At 42.6% G+C, this 16,987-nt stretch overlaps 1 protein-coding gene across 1 annotated transcript in view; it reads left to right on the plus strand.

Annotated features, from left to right (window-relative positions):
• Nucleotides 1-3,290: 3,290 nt before the first annotated feature.
• The window catches only part of LOC117746733 (junctophilin-1-like), a 29,177-nt gene continuing 15,480 nt past the window's right edge, over nucleotides 3,291-16,987 (plus strand). The window contains exon 1 of the mRNA XM_034556035.1: nucleotides 3,291-3,672. Within this exon, the coding sequence (XP_034411926.1) occupies nucleotides 3,294-3,672 (379 nt within the window). The 5' untranslated portion in view covers nucleotides 3,291-3,293. The remainder of the gene's footprint in view (nucleotides 3,673-16,987) is intronic.

Raw genomic sequence — 16,987 nt, forward strand, 5'->3', positions numbered from 1 at the left:
GACCCCGGATAAGCGGGTGATAATGGATGGATGGATGGAGGCTTATAGGCTGCTGGGGGATGTTTTAGGATACACTGAGCACCTATCTCCTCTTCTCTCTCTCCTTATGGATGAATTTACATCTCTCCATTGCACCTTATTAACTCTGCTTCCTCCCCGGAGTCGTTGTGACTTCACGTCTCATAGGGTCCATTGGACCTGGAGGTGTGTTTATATAACTCTGTAACTCTGTTCATTCTGGTCACATGACATCTATTGCATCTTTCCATCCGGGGAGAGGGATCCTCCTCTGTTGCTCTCCTGAAGGTTTCTTCCCTTTTTTCCCTGTGAAAGGTTATTTTTGGGGAGTTTTTCCTGATCCGATGTGAGGTCAAAGGTCAGGGATGTCATATGTGTACAGATTGTAAAGCCCTCTGAGGATAATTTGTAATTTGTGATATTGGGCTATACAAAATAAACTGAATTGAATTGAAAAAGCTGTCAACTGTTTACCAACTGGTGGTTGGTTGGATCAGATGGCAGAGGAGGCTAAAGGGCAGACTTGACGTGAGGTGAGGGCGAAAAGGGAACATCTATCTGAGACCCTTGTCCTCGAGAGCCTCCCACCTCCGGAATAATTTCTTGTGCATAGGAGGGTGGGGACATGGACTCCGAGTGGGCCATATTCAAAAGCTACATTGTGGGGGTGGCACCTTCAAGTTGTGTTCACAATGTCATTGGTGCCTGTCATGATGAGGCTCTTAAAGCAGCAAGGTGGTCAGAAGGGCTACAATGGTCACCACAGCAAAATCCAAGGTGTGGGACGGATTAGGGAGGCTATGGAGAAGGACTCATCTCACACTGTGTTCAGCAGGTAAGAAGAACTGCAGAACAGGATTGGGGATATTGGCAAGTGTTGGAAACCTTGAGGAACTCCTGGACCCAACTAACACGTCCTCGGCGGTGGAGGCAGAGTTTGATGAATCACCCATTTCCCTTTCTCAGTGGAAAGACGCCAAGTGAGGATGATGTTTGCCATGAAATGCTGAAGGTTCACATGCTGAAGCCATTTAGGCTGATGCTCTAAGCGGCTAAGGGGATGCTAAGGTCAAACCAGAAAATAAGGCATATTTAATATTCTGCATGGTTTTGTTGTTGTTTCGTTGCCTTTTTTGGGGTAATCTTTTGTAAAAGTAGTAGTAAAATAGTGTTAGTATATAACATAAAGTACATGCCATTCAACCTCCATAAAAAAAAGTTTGGGAACCGTGCAAATGCTTTGACAATAAAATGACACTCTAAATATAATATCTACGTCACTGCAGAACATTTTGGAAAATCTGGGTCGCCTGAGAACTTGAGAACTCAGCAGCAGACTGATCTGTGAAAACTAGATGTTCCAGAAGATGGCAGTGTTTGGCAATGCATTGAGATGTCAGTCTCTCTTTGAGTGGTCCTTGTATCCAGAGCAGCTGTCATTCTGTGGACTGCTGTTGTCTTCATTCTTTAGCTGGTTTGAGTTTAGAAGTCATGAATATGACTCCTTTGGACCGCTCCTCTGAAATAATCTGTAACTACAATCTTCTTTTTTGTATCTGTTACTTTTGAAAGCAGGCGGCACAGAGCAGGTCCTGTAGTGCTTTATAAAGTCACAAGGAGTATAAACTAAGAGGTGTTCAGAGGCCTCAAATTGTTTAATGTCATTTACCATGATAGGGGAATGAAAGCAGTACTATGGTTTTAGCTGGAGGCCTTTATCATATGTTCTAGTTCATATGTTCCTGCAATAGAATTGAATTAGCTCATTTGTTAAAAAATAAGAGTCCCACAAAGAATAAAACAAAATCTTACATTACTAATAAATATTTACAATGACTTCCAAATTATGACATAGTTATTATAATAATAACTACCATACCTTGTACATGTATACATAAGTAGTTATATATAATCATCAATCAATTAACATGGGGGGTTTGTGCATATGAAAGATCATGTATTTCAGAGTATTGTTCAGTTGCTTCATGCATTGGCGTCTGTTATATACTGTTTTGTTTTACATACCAAGGTACATGTACCAGGCAGAATAATATTAGCACTGCGTTCATAGAAATCGATTACAGCTGTTTCTCTCAACAATAAACTGATGTTTATATTGTTGTATATTAATTGAATAAACAGATATAAGACCTTCATGAAACCTGTTGATCACCCTCTTCTGTGATCGTGTGAAAGGCCTACAGACTCACATGAAGCTGGTCAAAGTTAGTCGGAAAGGTACAGGTTGAGTCCTGTTTTTGCTTTCAAAGTAAAAGCCCATTTCCAAATTTTTTATAAAATAATGTCACTATAGCTATGACCAGCTATTTGAATAACAATTTATTTGTTCAACAATTAGTTTCTTGAAGGTCACCTTTATTTCCACTGTAGTTCTTTGGTGCTAATATTACATGTGCAGTTTGGGCAACAGCTGGTGTCATTTCTAAATTTAGATATCAGCCATGTTAACAGCTTTGAACAGGGTAAGCCTAGGTGCATTTCATTTATACCCTACACAATTGGTTGCAGACAGAAATTGACATATTTTAGTCTTGAACATTTTATTTCATCAAGCGATAAAAAACAGGCACTGTGGATAACTGACATTAGGTCTTACTCAGGGGTTATATAAGCTCCACAATCTCTAGAGGGGCCTTCTGTCAAAATTCAAGACCTTTAATCAAATCACTGAAAACAAATTGACACACAGCAATAAAAGGGCCAGCAATTGTAACAAGTGCTAATGTTTGGATTGTGGATAGTTTATTGCTGTGTTGTAGTCTACATTTTTTTGTTTTATGAACAATTCATTTTTCAGTAATTTCTGGGTAATATGCTAATATCACAATGCCACTATTGTGGAGACGATATGAATCCCCATCCTAACTGTTGTTATTTCACCTCCTGCAACACTCGAGAACAGCAGTTTAATGACCGGCTTTTATTCTGAAACCTCACAAACAGGAAATCCCTCCCGTTACATCGCGTGCATTTGTGCAGCCTTCACTGGGGGAGTCTTCCAGCACTCAGCAGTGGAGCGACTCTGGCAGCCGTGGCGGCCGCCTCTCACCCTCCCACGTCCCGCTTTCAGTAACCGTCACTGCACCGCTGATGCACCCAGCCGCCATCACTCCCCGTTCCCTCACACCTCCGCCGGGAGCTCCTCTTCACACCGGGGCTTCCCTGTCATCATCACCGCGCATCTGAGAACAACTCGCAGACTCTGGACTTCATAATAAGCCACCGCGTAGCACTTTTTACCCTCCGTTTTCTGAATGACGGGAGGTCGGTTCGACTTTGACGATGGTGGCACCTACTGCGGAGGCTGGGAGGAAGGCAAAGCCCACGGCCAGGGTGTGTGCACCGGTCCCAAGGGCCAGGGCGAGTACTCGGGCTCGTGGTCCAACGGCTTCGAGGTGGTCGGGGTCTACACCTGGCCCAGCGGGAACGTCTACCAGGGCTACTGGGCGCAAGGGAAACGCCACGGACTCGGCGTAGAAACCAAGGGAAGGTGGATATACCGGGGAGAGTGGACTCACGGGTTCAAGGGCCGGTACGGAGTCCGGCAGAGCCTGAACACACCGGCCAGGTACGAGGGCACCTGGAGTAACGGACTGCAGGACGGATATGGCGTGGAGACGTACGGTGATGGAGGTGAGAGGGGGACATCATTGGGGACATAGATCCTGACGCAAGTAGAGGATTGTTTTCAATGTTGGACCATATTTAGTCTATTTATAGAAACGACACTGTATCAAAAACATGTGCTCGTGCCCACTGACCACACATCAACCTTTATCCCTGATTAACAAACCCACGTTCACGCATGCACAACACAGGTGCAACATTGTGTTTGTAGTGAACTTATGTTCATACTATTATTGAGTTTTATTAAGAAGTTATATATGAAGCACGTATGCAATTCATTTAGGAAATTCTACATTTTGTGTTCCAAAATGAGGGGATGATATCAACCATATGATGTCCACTTGTCCTAGAAAGTACAGTGATTTGTGTAAAACATACAAATGAACCAACAATTTATTAAGACTGAAGAAATCATTACATTTAATAAATATAATTTATTTTTTATTTTTACTTTATTTGATTTCAGAATGCCTACTTTCTATGGTATATTTTTTATTTCTGTACGGCAGTTTTCTCTCAAATATTTCATCATGACACACTGTAGAAGAAAAACATTTTATTATTTCCCATTGTTGCCCCATTTTACACACACAGGCCTGAAATGCACACATGCATTAATGAGAGATGTGAACCAGAACCTCTACCAGTCCACACTCTGGGCTTAGTCTAAGCTGGACTTGAACAGATGACCCCCATTTAATTATATTAATTTTTTTACTTGGCTCTGACATCAACTTTAATATGTTGTAATGCACCATTTTACCGGAGCCCTCTGGAGACACCTGTCATGGGACCTAACTTTGACTAAAATGACATTTCTAATGCCATGTCCCCACGTTTTTCATAATGTCACTTCTCATGTCACTGCCCTCTCACCTTTTAGCCATTCACGCACCCCCTGCCTCTCTGAAGCTAGCAAGCGTAATAACTGCTCTTGCTAGAGAGAGCAACAACGATGCCAGCGTTATTCTGAATCACTGACTAGATGCTGCTGTAAATAAACACAGTACACAGAGACAGAAAGCAAATCAAATTATTCCATTTACTAACATTTTAATGTACTTAAAACTGAACTGAATGAACTGAGGGACACCAACAGGTGGTCAGCCATGTTCTGGAAGTAAAGGTGAGAGACCTTTTTCTTTTTTCAGTGGTCAATGTACTCTCACAATAAAAGCCCTACATAACTGTTTAGCAGAGGAAACTCAAATTCACTCAGAGCATTTTGCTAAAAGGAAACTCAATAAAATATCTTACATTTGCTTAGGCGACAGAATAGTTGACCTCAGACAGACTGCCAAAAGCTGCTCTGGGTCAACAGGATCTTCAGTTGGTCCTCCTCCTGTACAAATCTATTCATTTATAGAAAAGGGGCTGCTGCCGCAACTTTCGCAAATTTGCATTGCTGCCGGTATGAATAGTTTTAATGCAAAATATTCAAGTATTTTGCATTTTTGTGTTATCTATTCCCCACGCCCTCGGTGTGTAAAGGACTTTTATGGTAGCAGTAGCAATAGTGGTTACGAGTTGCATCAGCAATAGAAATAGTTTTATTAGTACGAGTGAAGATTCATGTAATAAAATAGAACATGACAGCTGGTCCTGGCTCCTTGCCCCTGCTTCCTGCATGTAGCCCCTGGCTTGGGGTGTTTATTTCTCTAAGACATGCTTGAAATATAGCAAGTTGGTTGGTTTCATCTGACTTTATCGATAGATGTAATTGAGTATCATCTGCATAACAATGAAAGTTTATGGAGTATTTCCTGATAATATTGCCCAAAGGAAGCATATATAAGGTAAATAAAATTGGTCCAAGCACAGAACCTTGTGGAACTCTGTGATTAACGTTGGTGGTCATCGAGGCTTCATCGTTTACAAATACAAACTGAGATCGATCTGATAAATAGGATTTAAACCAACTTAGTGCGGTACCTGAAATGCCAATCGACTGATCCAGTCTCTGTAATAGGATGTCATGATCAATGGTGTCGAACGCAGCACTAAGGTCTAATAATACCAGTACGGAGATGAGTCCTTTATCAGCACTAAGGTCTAACAAGACCAGTACAGAGATGAGTCCTTTATCAGCACTAAGGTCTAACAAGACCAGTACAGAGATGAGTCCTTTATCAGCACTAAGGTCTAACAAGACCAGTACAGAGATGAGTCCTTTATCAGCACTAAGGTCTAACAAGACCAGTACAGAGATGAGTCCTTTATCAGCACTAAGGTCTAACAAGACCAGTACGGAGATGAGTCCTTTATCTGATGCAATTAGGAGGTCATTTGTAATTTTCACCAGTGCTGTCTCTGTGGTGTTTTCTAAATCCAGACTGAAACTCCTCAAATAAACTATTCTGATGTAGGAAGTCACACAACTGATTTGCGACTACTTTCTCAAGGATCTTAGAGAGGAAGGGAAGGTTAGAGATCGGTCTGTAGTTAGCCAACACCTCTGGATTAAGAGTGGGCTTTTTCAGGAGAGGTTTAATTAGAGCTACTTTGAAGGAATGTGGTACATGGCCTGTTAGCAAAGACACATTAACAATATCCAGCAGAGAGGTGCCAATTAAAGGCAACACGTCTTTAAGCAGCCTCGTTGGGATGGGGTCCAAGAGACAGGTAGACGGTTTAGAAGTAGAAACCGTTGAAGACAATTGGTCTAGGTTAATGGGAGAAAAGCTATCCAAATATACACCAGGGCATACGGCCGTTTCCAAGGTCACTCCTCTTGATGACAGATCGGCAGTGGTTGAGGGCAATTCAATTCAATTCAGTTTATTTTGTATAGCCCAATATCACAAATTACAAATTTGCCTCAGGGCTTTACAATCTGTACACATACAACATCCCTGACCTTTGACCTCACATTGGATCAGGAAAAACTCCCCAAAAATAACCTTTGACAGGGAAAAAAGGGAAGAAACCTTCAGGAGAGCAACAGAGGAGGATCCCTCTCTCCGGATGGACAGATGCAATAAATGTGATGTGTACATGAACAGAGTTACATAACACATTTAAATGAATATGACAATGTATGAATGGACCTCCACAATCCATGAAACATAACGAGGTAGAGAGGAGGGGGGGCGGGGCATCAGCAGGGCCAACGCGGGAGGCCGGCTCACCAGCATCAGACACCTCCAGGTCCAATGGACCCTATGAGACGTGAAGTCACAACGACTCCGGGGAGGAAGCAGAGTTAATAAGGTGCAATGGAGAGATGTACATTCATCCATAAGGAGAGAGAGAAGAGGAGATAGGTGCTCAGTGTATCCTAAAACATCCCCCAGCAGCCTATAAGCCTATAGCAGCATATCAAGGGGCTGGACTAGGGCAAACCTGATTCAGCCCTAACTATAAGCACTATCAAACAGGAAAGTCTTAAGTCTATTCTTGAATGAGATGACTGTGTCTGCCTCCCGGACTGAAAGTGGAAGCTGGTTCCATAAAAGAGGAGCTTGATAACTGAAGGCTCTGGCTCCCATCCTACTTTTTAGGACTCTAGGAACCACGAGTAGCCCCGCATTTAGTGAGCAGCTCTCTAGTGGGGCAGTGAGCTTGTAGCACTATTGACAAGATGTGAATTCATGGATGTGATGTCCCCTTTCAATTTGAGGCCTTGTGAAAAAAAACAATGCTATATGCTAGAGCACTGTAACACGTCAACGACAAACTTTCAAGTGTTTACTTTCATTTCTTACTCTGTATTTCATTACTACAGCACTTTCGCCCAAGTAAACCCTGTGCTGTATCATACTCTTGTATCGCAGTAAAGGGTCTGTGGAGCTACTTTTACCCACTACTGGTTATGTGAAACCATTTCTGGGGCCCCTCTCTTCTACTCCCTCTATCTTTAGCTCTGCCCTGCACCTTGATGTGGCAGGAATTAATCCACTTTACTGTCTCAAATTGTTCTTTGCCAAAGCATTAGGGTATTGCCAATCAGAAGTTGTAAGACTGCTGAATGAAAGCAGTGCTATGGTAATATTAGCCTGTGGAGCTAAGATTAAGCATTTACCATTTCATGTGCACAGTTCAGTTTCAATGTATTGCAGGAGTAGTTATGAACTTTCCATTGAAACTAAATTCATGTTTTGTTTAATGTGTACCTTTCATCTCTGATAGTGGTTATTTCCCCTTAAGGACATAAGGCAATTTAGCAGCAAAAAAAGGGGAGACGTAATGAAACTAATTACTTGGCTTAAAACAGCTCACATGATTAATACAAAATCATTAATTACTTTGGTTTAATAACAGTACTACGTAACTCAGCTGCTCTGACTCATCAGAAATACTGTTCTCAATTAGTCCTCTTTTTTATTGAGGTCCTATCCAAATTGAGCTTTAGTGAGTTAGACCTCCATATCTACTGGCTACTTCGGTGGAAGATTCAGGCAAGTGGACCAGGGACCAGCAGACACTGAGATAAAACATTTTTTATACCAAGAATGCCGCTTAATGAATGAGTTTACTCCAAAATGCTTCCGGTTTTCACTTCATGTGAATTGCCCAGATGAGCTCTGTTTTGAGAGAATACTGAACACTGTGGAGGAGGTGTATTCTACTGCGCAAGATAGCTGCTTGGAGTTATGTTTGGGTAGCCAACAGACCCGGTGTCTCAAGTTACTTCCATCTTTTAAAATAGCTCATTCTTACATTCTCCAGCTGAAGCCATAAGGACCAGAGTCTGAGCTTTCCTTACTGTTTTATCACCCAATAACGCTGACTGGTGGTGCTTTTAGAATCAGAAAAACTGTCCAAATTTGCACAGACAGACAGATGTGGTTATGATTGTGGGTGTGTTGTCTTGTTAGTCGGGGATTTAGTTTCAAGGCAATCTACAAAGATTGTAGGATTTACAGGAAGTACACAATACAAATACAATATAGATGAGCATTTTTGTATAATTCCACATTAAAAAGAAAAAGTGAATCCTGTTTTAAGTAAGTACAGTAATTATTACACGGTCATGGATGGATGGATGATCTCTTAGGGCAGTACCGAATAGTACCAAGCTTCATTCATAACGTTATAATTCCAATTTTAAAACAAGTCTGTTCAATTTGTTTAAAGTTAGTATTTCTGCACAAAGATCAGGCTACACTAATATTATTAGTACTATACCATTTCTAGAATTAGATTCCAGTGGTGGCTGTGTAGGATTGTTTCCCATTGGGATCTAAACATTTCCAAATGCCAAAATGTATTGAAAAAAGATAGATCATCGTTTCCAAAAGGTTTTTCTCTCACAGAAAATTCTGCCATTGTCCATAATTGATGGCAGAAACAACAGACATTCAAAATGGTGTTTCAGACAAGGTCTGGTCTATTTTGTGTCACCTTTTATGGATTTCTGAGGTACCGATATTAATATTCTATTTTTTTAAATATATATCGATACTTTAAAAGATCTATTAAACCTGCATTTGGCCTCTTGGTAGCAACAGAAACAGGCTGTTAACACAGCATTAAGTAATTATCATCTTTGTAGTTCACATGGCTAATGTGTTAGCAAACATTTGCCAATTTACACATCCAGTTGTACAGAGAAACATTATCATTCATGTGAGTGGTGTTTGTATCCACCGGACGATGATGATGAATATTCACTCTCGTTCACCTCTGTTTTGGTCTCCTCCAACTCCTTGGAAATGGACCAGTCTCTTTTTAATTGCTAAATGCTCCACTATGTTCAACAGCTAGTTTCTAACTGTGTATGTCTGCGGTATACTGTTGATCAGGTAGTGGACAGTATACCTGATCAGGTAGTGGACAGTATACCTAATCAGGTAGTGAACAGAGCACATGATCAGGTAGTGAACAGATCACATGATCAGGTAGTGAACAGTGTACCTGATCAGGTAGTGAACAGAGTACCTGATCAGGTAGTGGACAGTATACCTGATCAGGTAGTGGACAGTATACCTAATCAGGTAGTGAACAGTGTACCTGATCAGGTAGTGAACAGATCACATGATCAGGTAGTGAACAGTGTACCTGATCAGGTAGTGAACAGTGTACCTAATGAGGTAGTGAACAGTGTACCTGATGAGGTACTGAACAATGTACCTGATCAAGTAGTGAACAGTGTACCTGATCAGGAAGTGAACAGATTACCTGATCACGTAGTGAACAGAGCACATGATCAGGAAGTGAACAGAGCACATGATCAGGAAGTGAACAGTGTACCTGATCAGGTAGTGAACAGTGTACCTGATCAGGTAGTGTACGGTGTACCTTAGCAGGTAGTGAACAATGTACCTTAGCAGGTAGTGAACAGAGCACATGATCAGGTAGTGAACAGTGTACCTGATCAGGTAGTGAACAGTGTACCTGATAAGGTAGTGTACAGTATACCTGATCAGGTAGTGTACGGTGTACCTTAGCAGGTATTGAATAGTGCACCTGATCAGATAGTGAACAGTGTACCTGATCAGGTAGTGAACAGTGTACCTGATGAGGTAGTGAACAGAGTACCTGATGAGGTAGTGAACAGAGTACCTGATCAAGTAGTGAACAGTATACCTGATCAGGTAGTGAACAGAGCACATGATCAGGTAGTGAACAGAGTACCTGATCAGGTAGTGAACAGAGTACCTGATCAGGTAGTGAACAGAGTACCTGATCAGGTAGTGAACAGAGTACCTGTTCAGGTAGTGAACAGAGTACCTGTTCAGGTAGTGAACAGAGTACCTGATCAGGTAGTGAGCAGTGTAGCTGATCAGGGAGTGTACAGTGTACCTGATCAGGAAGTCTACGGTGTACCTTAGCAGGTAGTGAACAGTGTATCAGAGTAGGTAGTGAACAGTATCAGAGTAGGTAGTGAACAGTGTACCTGATCATGTAGTGAACAATGTATCAGAGTAGGTAGTGAACAGTGTACCTGATCAGGTAGTGAACAGTGTACCTGATCAGGTAGTGAACAATGTATCAGAGTAGGTAGTGAACAGTGTACCTGATCAGGTAGTGAACAGTGTACCTGATCAGGGAGTGTACGGTGTACCTTAGCAGGTAGTGAACAGTGTATCAGAGTAGGTAGTGAACAGTATCAGAGTAGGTAGTGAACAGTATCAGAGTAGGTAGTGAACAGTGTATCTGATCAGGTAGTGAACGGTGTACCTGATCAGGAACTGAACAGAGTACCTGATCAGGTAGTGAACAGTGTATCAGAGTAGGTAGTGAACAGTGTACCTGATGAGGTAGTGAACAGTGTACCTGATCAGGTAGTGAACAGTGTACCTGATCAGGGAGTGTACGGTGTACCTTAGCAGGTAGTGAACAGTGTATCAGAGTAGGTAGTGAACAGTATCGGAGTAGGTAGTGAACAGTGTATCAGAGTAGGTAGTGAACAGTGTACCTGATGAGGTAGTGAACAGTGTACCTGATCAGGAACTGAACAGAGTACCTGATCAGGTAGTGAACAGTGTATCAGAGTAGGTAGTGAACAGTGTACCTGATCAGGAACTGAACAGAGTACCTGATCAGGTAGTGAACTGAGCACATGATCAGGAAGTGAACAGAGTACCTGATCAGGTAGTAAACAGAGCACATGATCAGGAAGTGAACGGAGTACCTGATCAGGTAGTGAACAGAGTACCTGATCAGGTAGTGAACTGAGCACATGATCAGGAAGTGAACAGAGTACCTGATCAAGTAGTGAACAGAGTACCTGATCAGGTAGTGAACAGAGCACATGATCAGGAAGTGAACAGAGTACCTGATCAGGAAGTGAACAGAGTACCTGATCAGGTAGTGAACTGAGCACATGATCAGGAAGTGAACAGAGTACCTGATCAGGTAGTGAACAGAGCACATGATCAGGAAGTGAACAGAGTACCTGATCAGGTAGTGAACAGAGTACCTGATCAAGTAGTGAACAGTATACCTGATCAGGTAGTGAACAGAGCACATGATCAGGAAGTGAACAGAGTACCTGATCAGGTAGTGAACAGAGTACCTGATCAGGTAGTGAACAGAGCACATGATCAGGAAGTGAACAGAGTACCTGATCAGGTAGTGAACAGTGTATCAGAGTAGGTAGTGAACAGTGTACCTGATCAGGAACTGAACAGAGTACCTGATCAGGTAGTGAACAGAGTACCTGATCAGGTAGTGAACAGAGCACATGATCAGGAAGTGAACAGAGTACCTGATCAGGAAGTGAACAGAGTACCTGATCAGGTAGTGAACTGAGCACATGATCAGGAAGTGAACAGAGTACCTGATCAGGTAGTGAACAGAGCACATGATCAGGAAGTGAACAGAGTACCTGATCAGGTAGTGAACAGTGTAGCTGATCAGGTAGTGAACAGAGTACCTGATCAGGTAGTGAACAGAGTACCTGATCAAGTAGTGAACAGTATACCTGATCAGGTAGTGAACAGTATACCTGATCAGGTAGTGAACAGAGTACCTGATCAGGTAGTGAACAGTGTAGCTGATCAGGGAGTGTACAGTGTACCTGATCAGTGAGTGTACGGTGTACCTTAGCAGGTAGTGAACAGTATCAGAGTAGGTAGTGTACAATGTACCTGATCAGGGAGTGTATGGTGTACCTTAGCAGGTAGTGAACAGTGTATCAGAGTAGGTAGTGAACAGTATCAGAGTAGGTAGTGAACAGTGTATCTGATCAGGTAGTGAACGGTGTACCTGATCAGGAACTGAACAGAGTACCTGATCAGGTAGTGAACAGTGTATCAGAGTAGGTAGTGAACAGTGTACCTGATGAGGTAGTGAACAGTGTACCTGATCAGGTAGTGAACAGTGTACCTGATCAGGGAGTGTACGGTGTACCTTAGCAGGTAGTGAACAGTGTATCAGAGTAGGTAGTGAACAGTATCGGAGTAGGTAGTGAACAGTGTATCAGAGTAGGTAGTGAACAGTGTACCTGATGAGGTAGTGAACAGTGTACCTGATCAGGAACTGAACAGAGTACCTGATCAGGTAGTGAACAGTGTATCAGAGTAGGTAGTGAACAGTGTACCTGATGAGGTAGTGAACAGTGTACCTGATCAGGAACTGAACAGAGTACCTGATCAGGTAGTGAACAGAGTACCTGATCAGGTAGTGAACAGAGCACATGATCAGGAAGTGAACAGAGTACCTGATCAGGAAGTGAACAGAGTACCTGATCAGGTAGTGAACTGAGCACATGATCAGGAAGTGAACAGAGTACCTGATCAGGTAGTGAACAGAGCACATGATCAGGAAGTGAACAGAGTACCTGATCAGGTAGTGAACAGAGTACCTGATCAGGTAGTGAACTGAGCACATGATCAGGAAGTGAACAGAGTACCTGATCAGGTAGTGAACAGAGTACCTGATCAGGTAGTGAACAGAGCACATGATCAGGAAGTGAACAGAGTACCTGATCAGGAAGTGAACAGAGTACCTGATCAGGTAGTGAACAGTGTATCAGAGTAGGTAGTGAACAGTGTACCTGATGAGGTAGTGAACAGTGTACCTGATCAGGTAGTGAACAGAGTACCTGATCAGGTAGTGAACAGAGTACCTGATCAGGTAGTGAACAGAGTACCTGATCAAGTAGTGAACAGTATACCTGATCAGGTAGTGAACAGTATACCTGATCAGGTAGTGAACAGAGTACCTGATCAGGTAGTGAACAGTGTAGCTGATCAGGGAGTGTACAGTGTACCTGATCAGTGAGTGTACGGTGTACCTTAGCAGGTAGTGAACAGTATCAGAGTAGGTAGTGTACAATGTACCTGATCAGGGAGTGTATGGTGTACCTTAGCAGGTAGTGAACAGTGTATCAGAGTAGGTAGTGAACAGTATCAGAGTAGGTAGTGAACATTGTACCTGATCAGGTAGTGAACAGTGTACCTGATCAGGGAGTGTACGGTGTACCTGATCAGGGAGTGTACGGTGTACCTTAGCAGGTAGTGAACAGTGTATCAGAGTAGGTAGTGAACATTATCAGAGTAGGTAGTGAACAGTGTACCTGATCAGGTAGTGAACAGTGTACCTGATCAGGTAGTGAACAGTGTATCAGAGTAGGTAGTGAACAGTGTACCTGATGAGGTAGTGAACAGTGTATCAGAGTAGGTAGTGAACAGTGTACCTGATGAGGTAGTGAACGGTGTACCTGATGAGGTAGTGAACAGTGTATCTGATCAGGTAGTGAACGGTGTACCTGATCGGGTAGTGAACAGTGTACCTGATCAGGAACTGAACAGAGTACCTGATCAGGTAGTGTACAGTGTACCTTGGCAGTTAGTGAACAGTGTATAGAGTAGGTAGTGAACAGTGTATCTGATCAGGTAGTGAACGGTGTACCTGATCAGGAACTGAACAGTGTACCTAAATCAGGAAGTGAACAGTGTACCTGATCAGGAAGTGAACAGTGCACCTAAATCAGGAAGTGAACAGTGTACCTGATCAGGTAGTGAACAGTGTATCAGAGTAGGTAGTGAACAGTGTATCTGATCAGGTAGTGAACGGTGTACCTGATCAAGAACTGAACAGTGTACCTAAATCAGGAAGTGAACAGTGTACCTGATCAGGAAGTGTACAGTGTACCTTGGCAGTTAGTGAACAGTGTATCAGAGTAGGTAGTGAACAGTGTATCTGATCAGGTAGTGAACAGTGTACCTGATCAGGTAGTGAACAGAGTACCTGATCAGGTAGTGAACAGTATCAGAGTAGGTAGTGAACAGTGTACCTGATCAGGTAGTGAACAGTATCAGATTAGGTAGTGAACAGTGTATCTGATCAGGTAGTGAACAGTATCAGATTAGGTAGTGAACAGTGTATCTGATCAGGTAGTGAACAGTGTACCTGATCAGGTAGTGAACGGTGTACCTTAGCAGTTAGTGAACAGTGTATCAGAGTAGGTTGTGAACAGTGTACCTAATTCAGGAAGTGAACAGTGTACCTGATCAGGTAGTGAACAGTGTACCTGATCAGGAAGTGAACAGTGCACCTAAATCAGGAAGTGAACAGTGTACCTGATCAGGAAGTGAACAGTGTACCTGATCAGGAAGTGAACAGTGCACCTAAATCACGAAGTGAACAGTGTACCTGATCAGGAAGTGAACAGTGTACCTGATCAGGTAGTGAACAGTGTATCAGAGTAGGTAGTGAACGGTGTACCTGATCAGGTAGTGAACGGTGTATCAGAGTAGGTAGTGAACAGTGTACCTGATCAGGTAGTGAACGGTGTACCTGATCAGGTAGTGAACGGTGTATCAGAGTAGGTAGTGAACAGTGTACCTGATCAGGTAGTGAACAGTGTATCAGAGTAGGTAGTGAACAGTGTATCTGATCAGGTAGTGAACAGTGTATCAGAGTAGGTAGTGAACGGTGTACCTGATCAGGTAGTGAACAGTGTATCAGAGTAGGTAGTGAACAGTGTATCTGATCAGGTAGTGAACAGTGTATCAGAGTAGGTAGTGAACGGTGTACCTGATCAGGTAGTGAACAGTGTATCAGAGTAGGTAGTGGATGTTGGCCTTTTAGAGTTTTTTCTCTCAAAACAGCTGCTGCTGGAAATCAGGTTGATGTGAGTCGTGAGTTGAAGTCTTGAGTTCTCGATCTCACCACTATGACACTTTATTCACACTGCATAGATTCTTCTACCTCCTGATCATACCTTTACACAGCGCAGTATATATTTATCTTAGTCTGTCTAAAATACACTTTATCCATTTCGTCACAACTGTACACCAGTACACCACAATATTACAATATATTTGATTTCATTCCATTTTTTATACAATCCGATTGGTCATCTGTTGTGCATTTGGCAAATGATCTGAACCAAAGCCAATAACCTTTTGTTAGTGAAACTAAAACAATGACATAAACGCAGCTGTGACTCAGTAGTGCTGAAGGGTGCTGCAGAGTTGGAGAATTATCAGTGGGTTTGTTTACACTAATGGCACCTTTCACATACATTTAGCCATGTGATCCATTGTTGAATTTGATGATTTGTGACCAAAATATGTAGTTAGTTGCACATTTCACAATGTATAACCAAACTTGCAAGCACTCTCATTATTGCAATTTGTTTTGACTTGATGGCCACGCTAGAGGCCGATATAATAAGGCAGACAAGCTGAGGAGCGTGCTTCCTTATGGGGGTGCGGTGGGAGAGACTTGAGGCAAACATAGTTCAATCAGGGAGAGACCAGTTAGATAAAGAAAGGATGCATGTTATTGTTAACGGATGATATGAAATGATGAAGTCTCAGAGTCTTTGGCACTTGGACTCTGCGGGGAGATTTGCAATTGAGGGCCGACGCCCCGATCAGCAACGAGATAGATCTGGGCAGAGATGGGGAGGTGGAGGGGTGCGTAACAGCAGCATGAAAGAACTGAAGGTAGGGAGACAGTCATGTTTAAATGAGACAGCAGCAAGATGATTGGCTAGCCGTGTCATTGTTTCCGTGTGCTTATTGGATAGAGGGGATCAGCTGATCTGCGCAGCTGGTGTCATGATTGACGGTGCAGGACGATGACAGCAAGTAAACAATGAGTGAGCATGCTGAGGAATGATTGGCAGGAATGTGAGGAATAGATGGCGGGCTGAGGGGTCTGGTCTTCCTGTCTGAACTTGCGCTAGAGCTCCATTAGTGAAAGACACAGATATAGGTCTTCGAACATCAACAGGTAGTTAGATAGCATAGTTTGGGCTGCTTAACAACACAGTCAACACAGCTTATAGAGGCAATTATGACACAATTAATCATTAAGAACGTCTTATCTCACAGATCTTTCTTATTAGTTTCTGTTTGGCTTTCCTCCCTGTCTAAATTGTCCATTGTGCAATTTACATCTAAGTTGTCTAGCCTTGCAACTAGCAGAGTACAGCTGACATGTTATTGCAATGCAGCACAGTTCACAGTACAATGTGGGGTTTTGGTGGCGCTACCGGAGGTTTTACATAACGGAATCAGGAAAAAAGGTGGAATTAATAAATAATGACACGTTCCATTACGGTGTTCCCATCACGGGGACTTGGTACTGTGCACACTGGGTCTCTCCCGTAGGAGGGGTGTAAAAGATCACAATATAATTATTAGAGTCTGCAACAAGCACAATCCGTTCCATTTATCAACTCACAGAGAGCAATCTAAAATATGAGTTAACTTTATTACCGGGCTCTGTAGGAAGGAGGTGCACTTGGACGACAAATGGCGACACAGACGTGCCATGGTAATTTAGAAATAAAGGTGTGTATCTAAAAGATGATATGTATCCATGTATTCACTTTGCACCGATTATACTAGTTCGCTGATCATGGAATCGTTATTTAGATCCAGATGGATGTAACGTTACATCGTAAAAGAATCACAGT

Source organism: Cyclopterus lumpus, chromosome 17, assembly GCF_009769545.1.
Source record: "Cyclopterus lumpus isolate fCycLum1 chromosome 17, fCycLum1.pri, whole genome shotgun sequence".
NCBI lineage: Eukaryota > Metazoa > Chordata > Actinopteri > Perciformes > Cyclopteridae > Cyclopterus > Cyclopterus lumpus.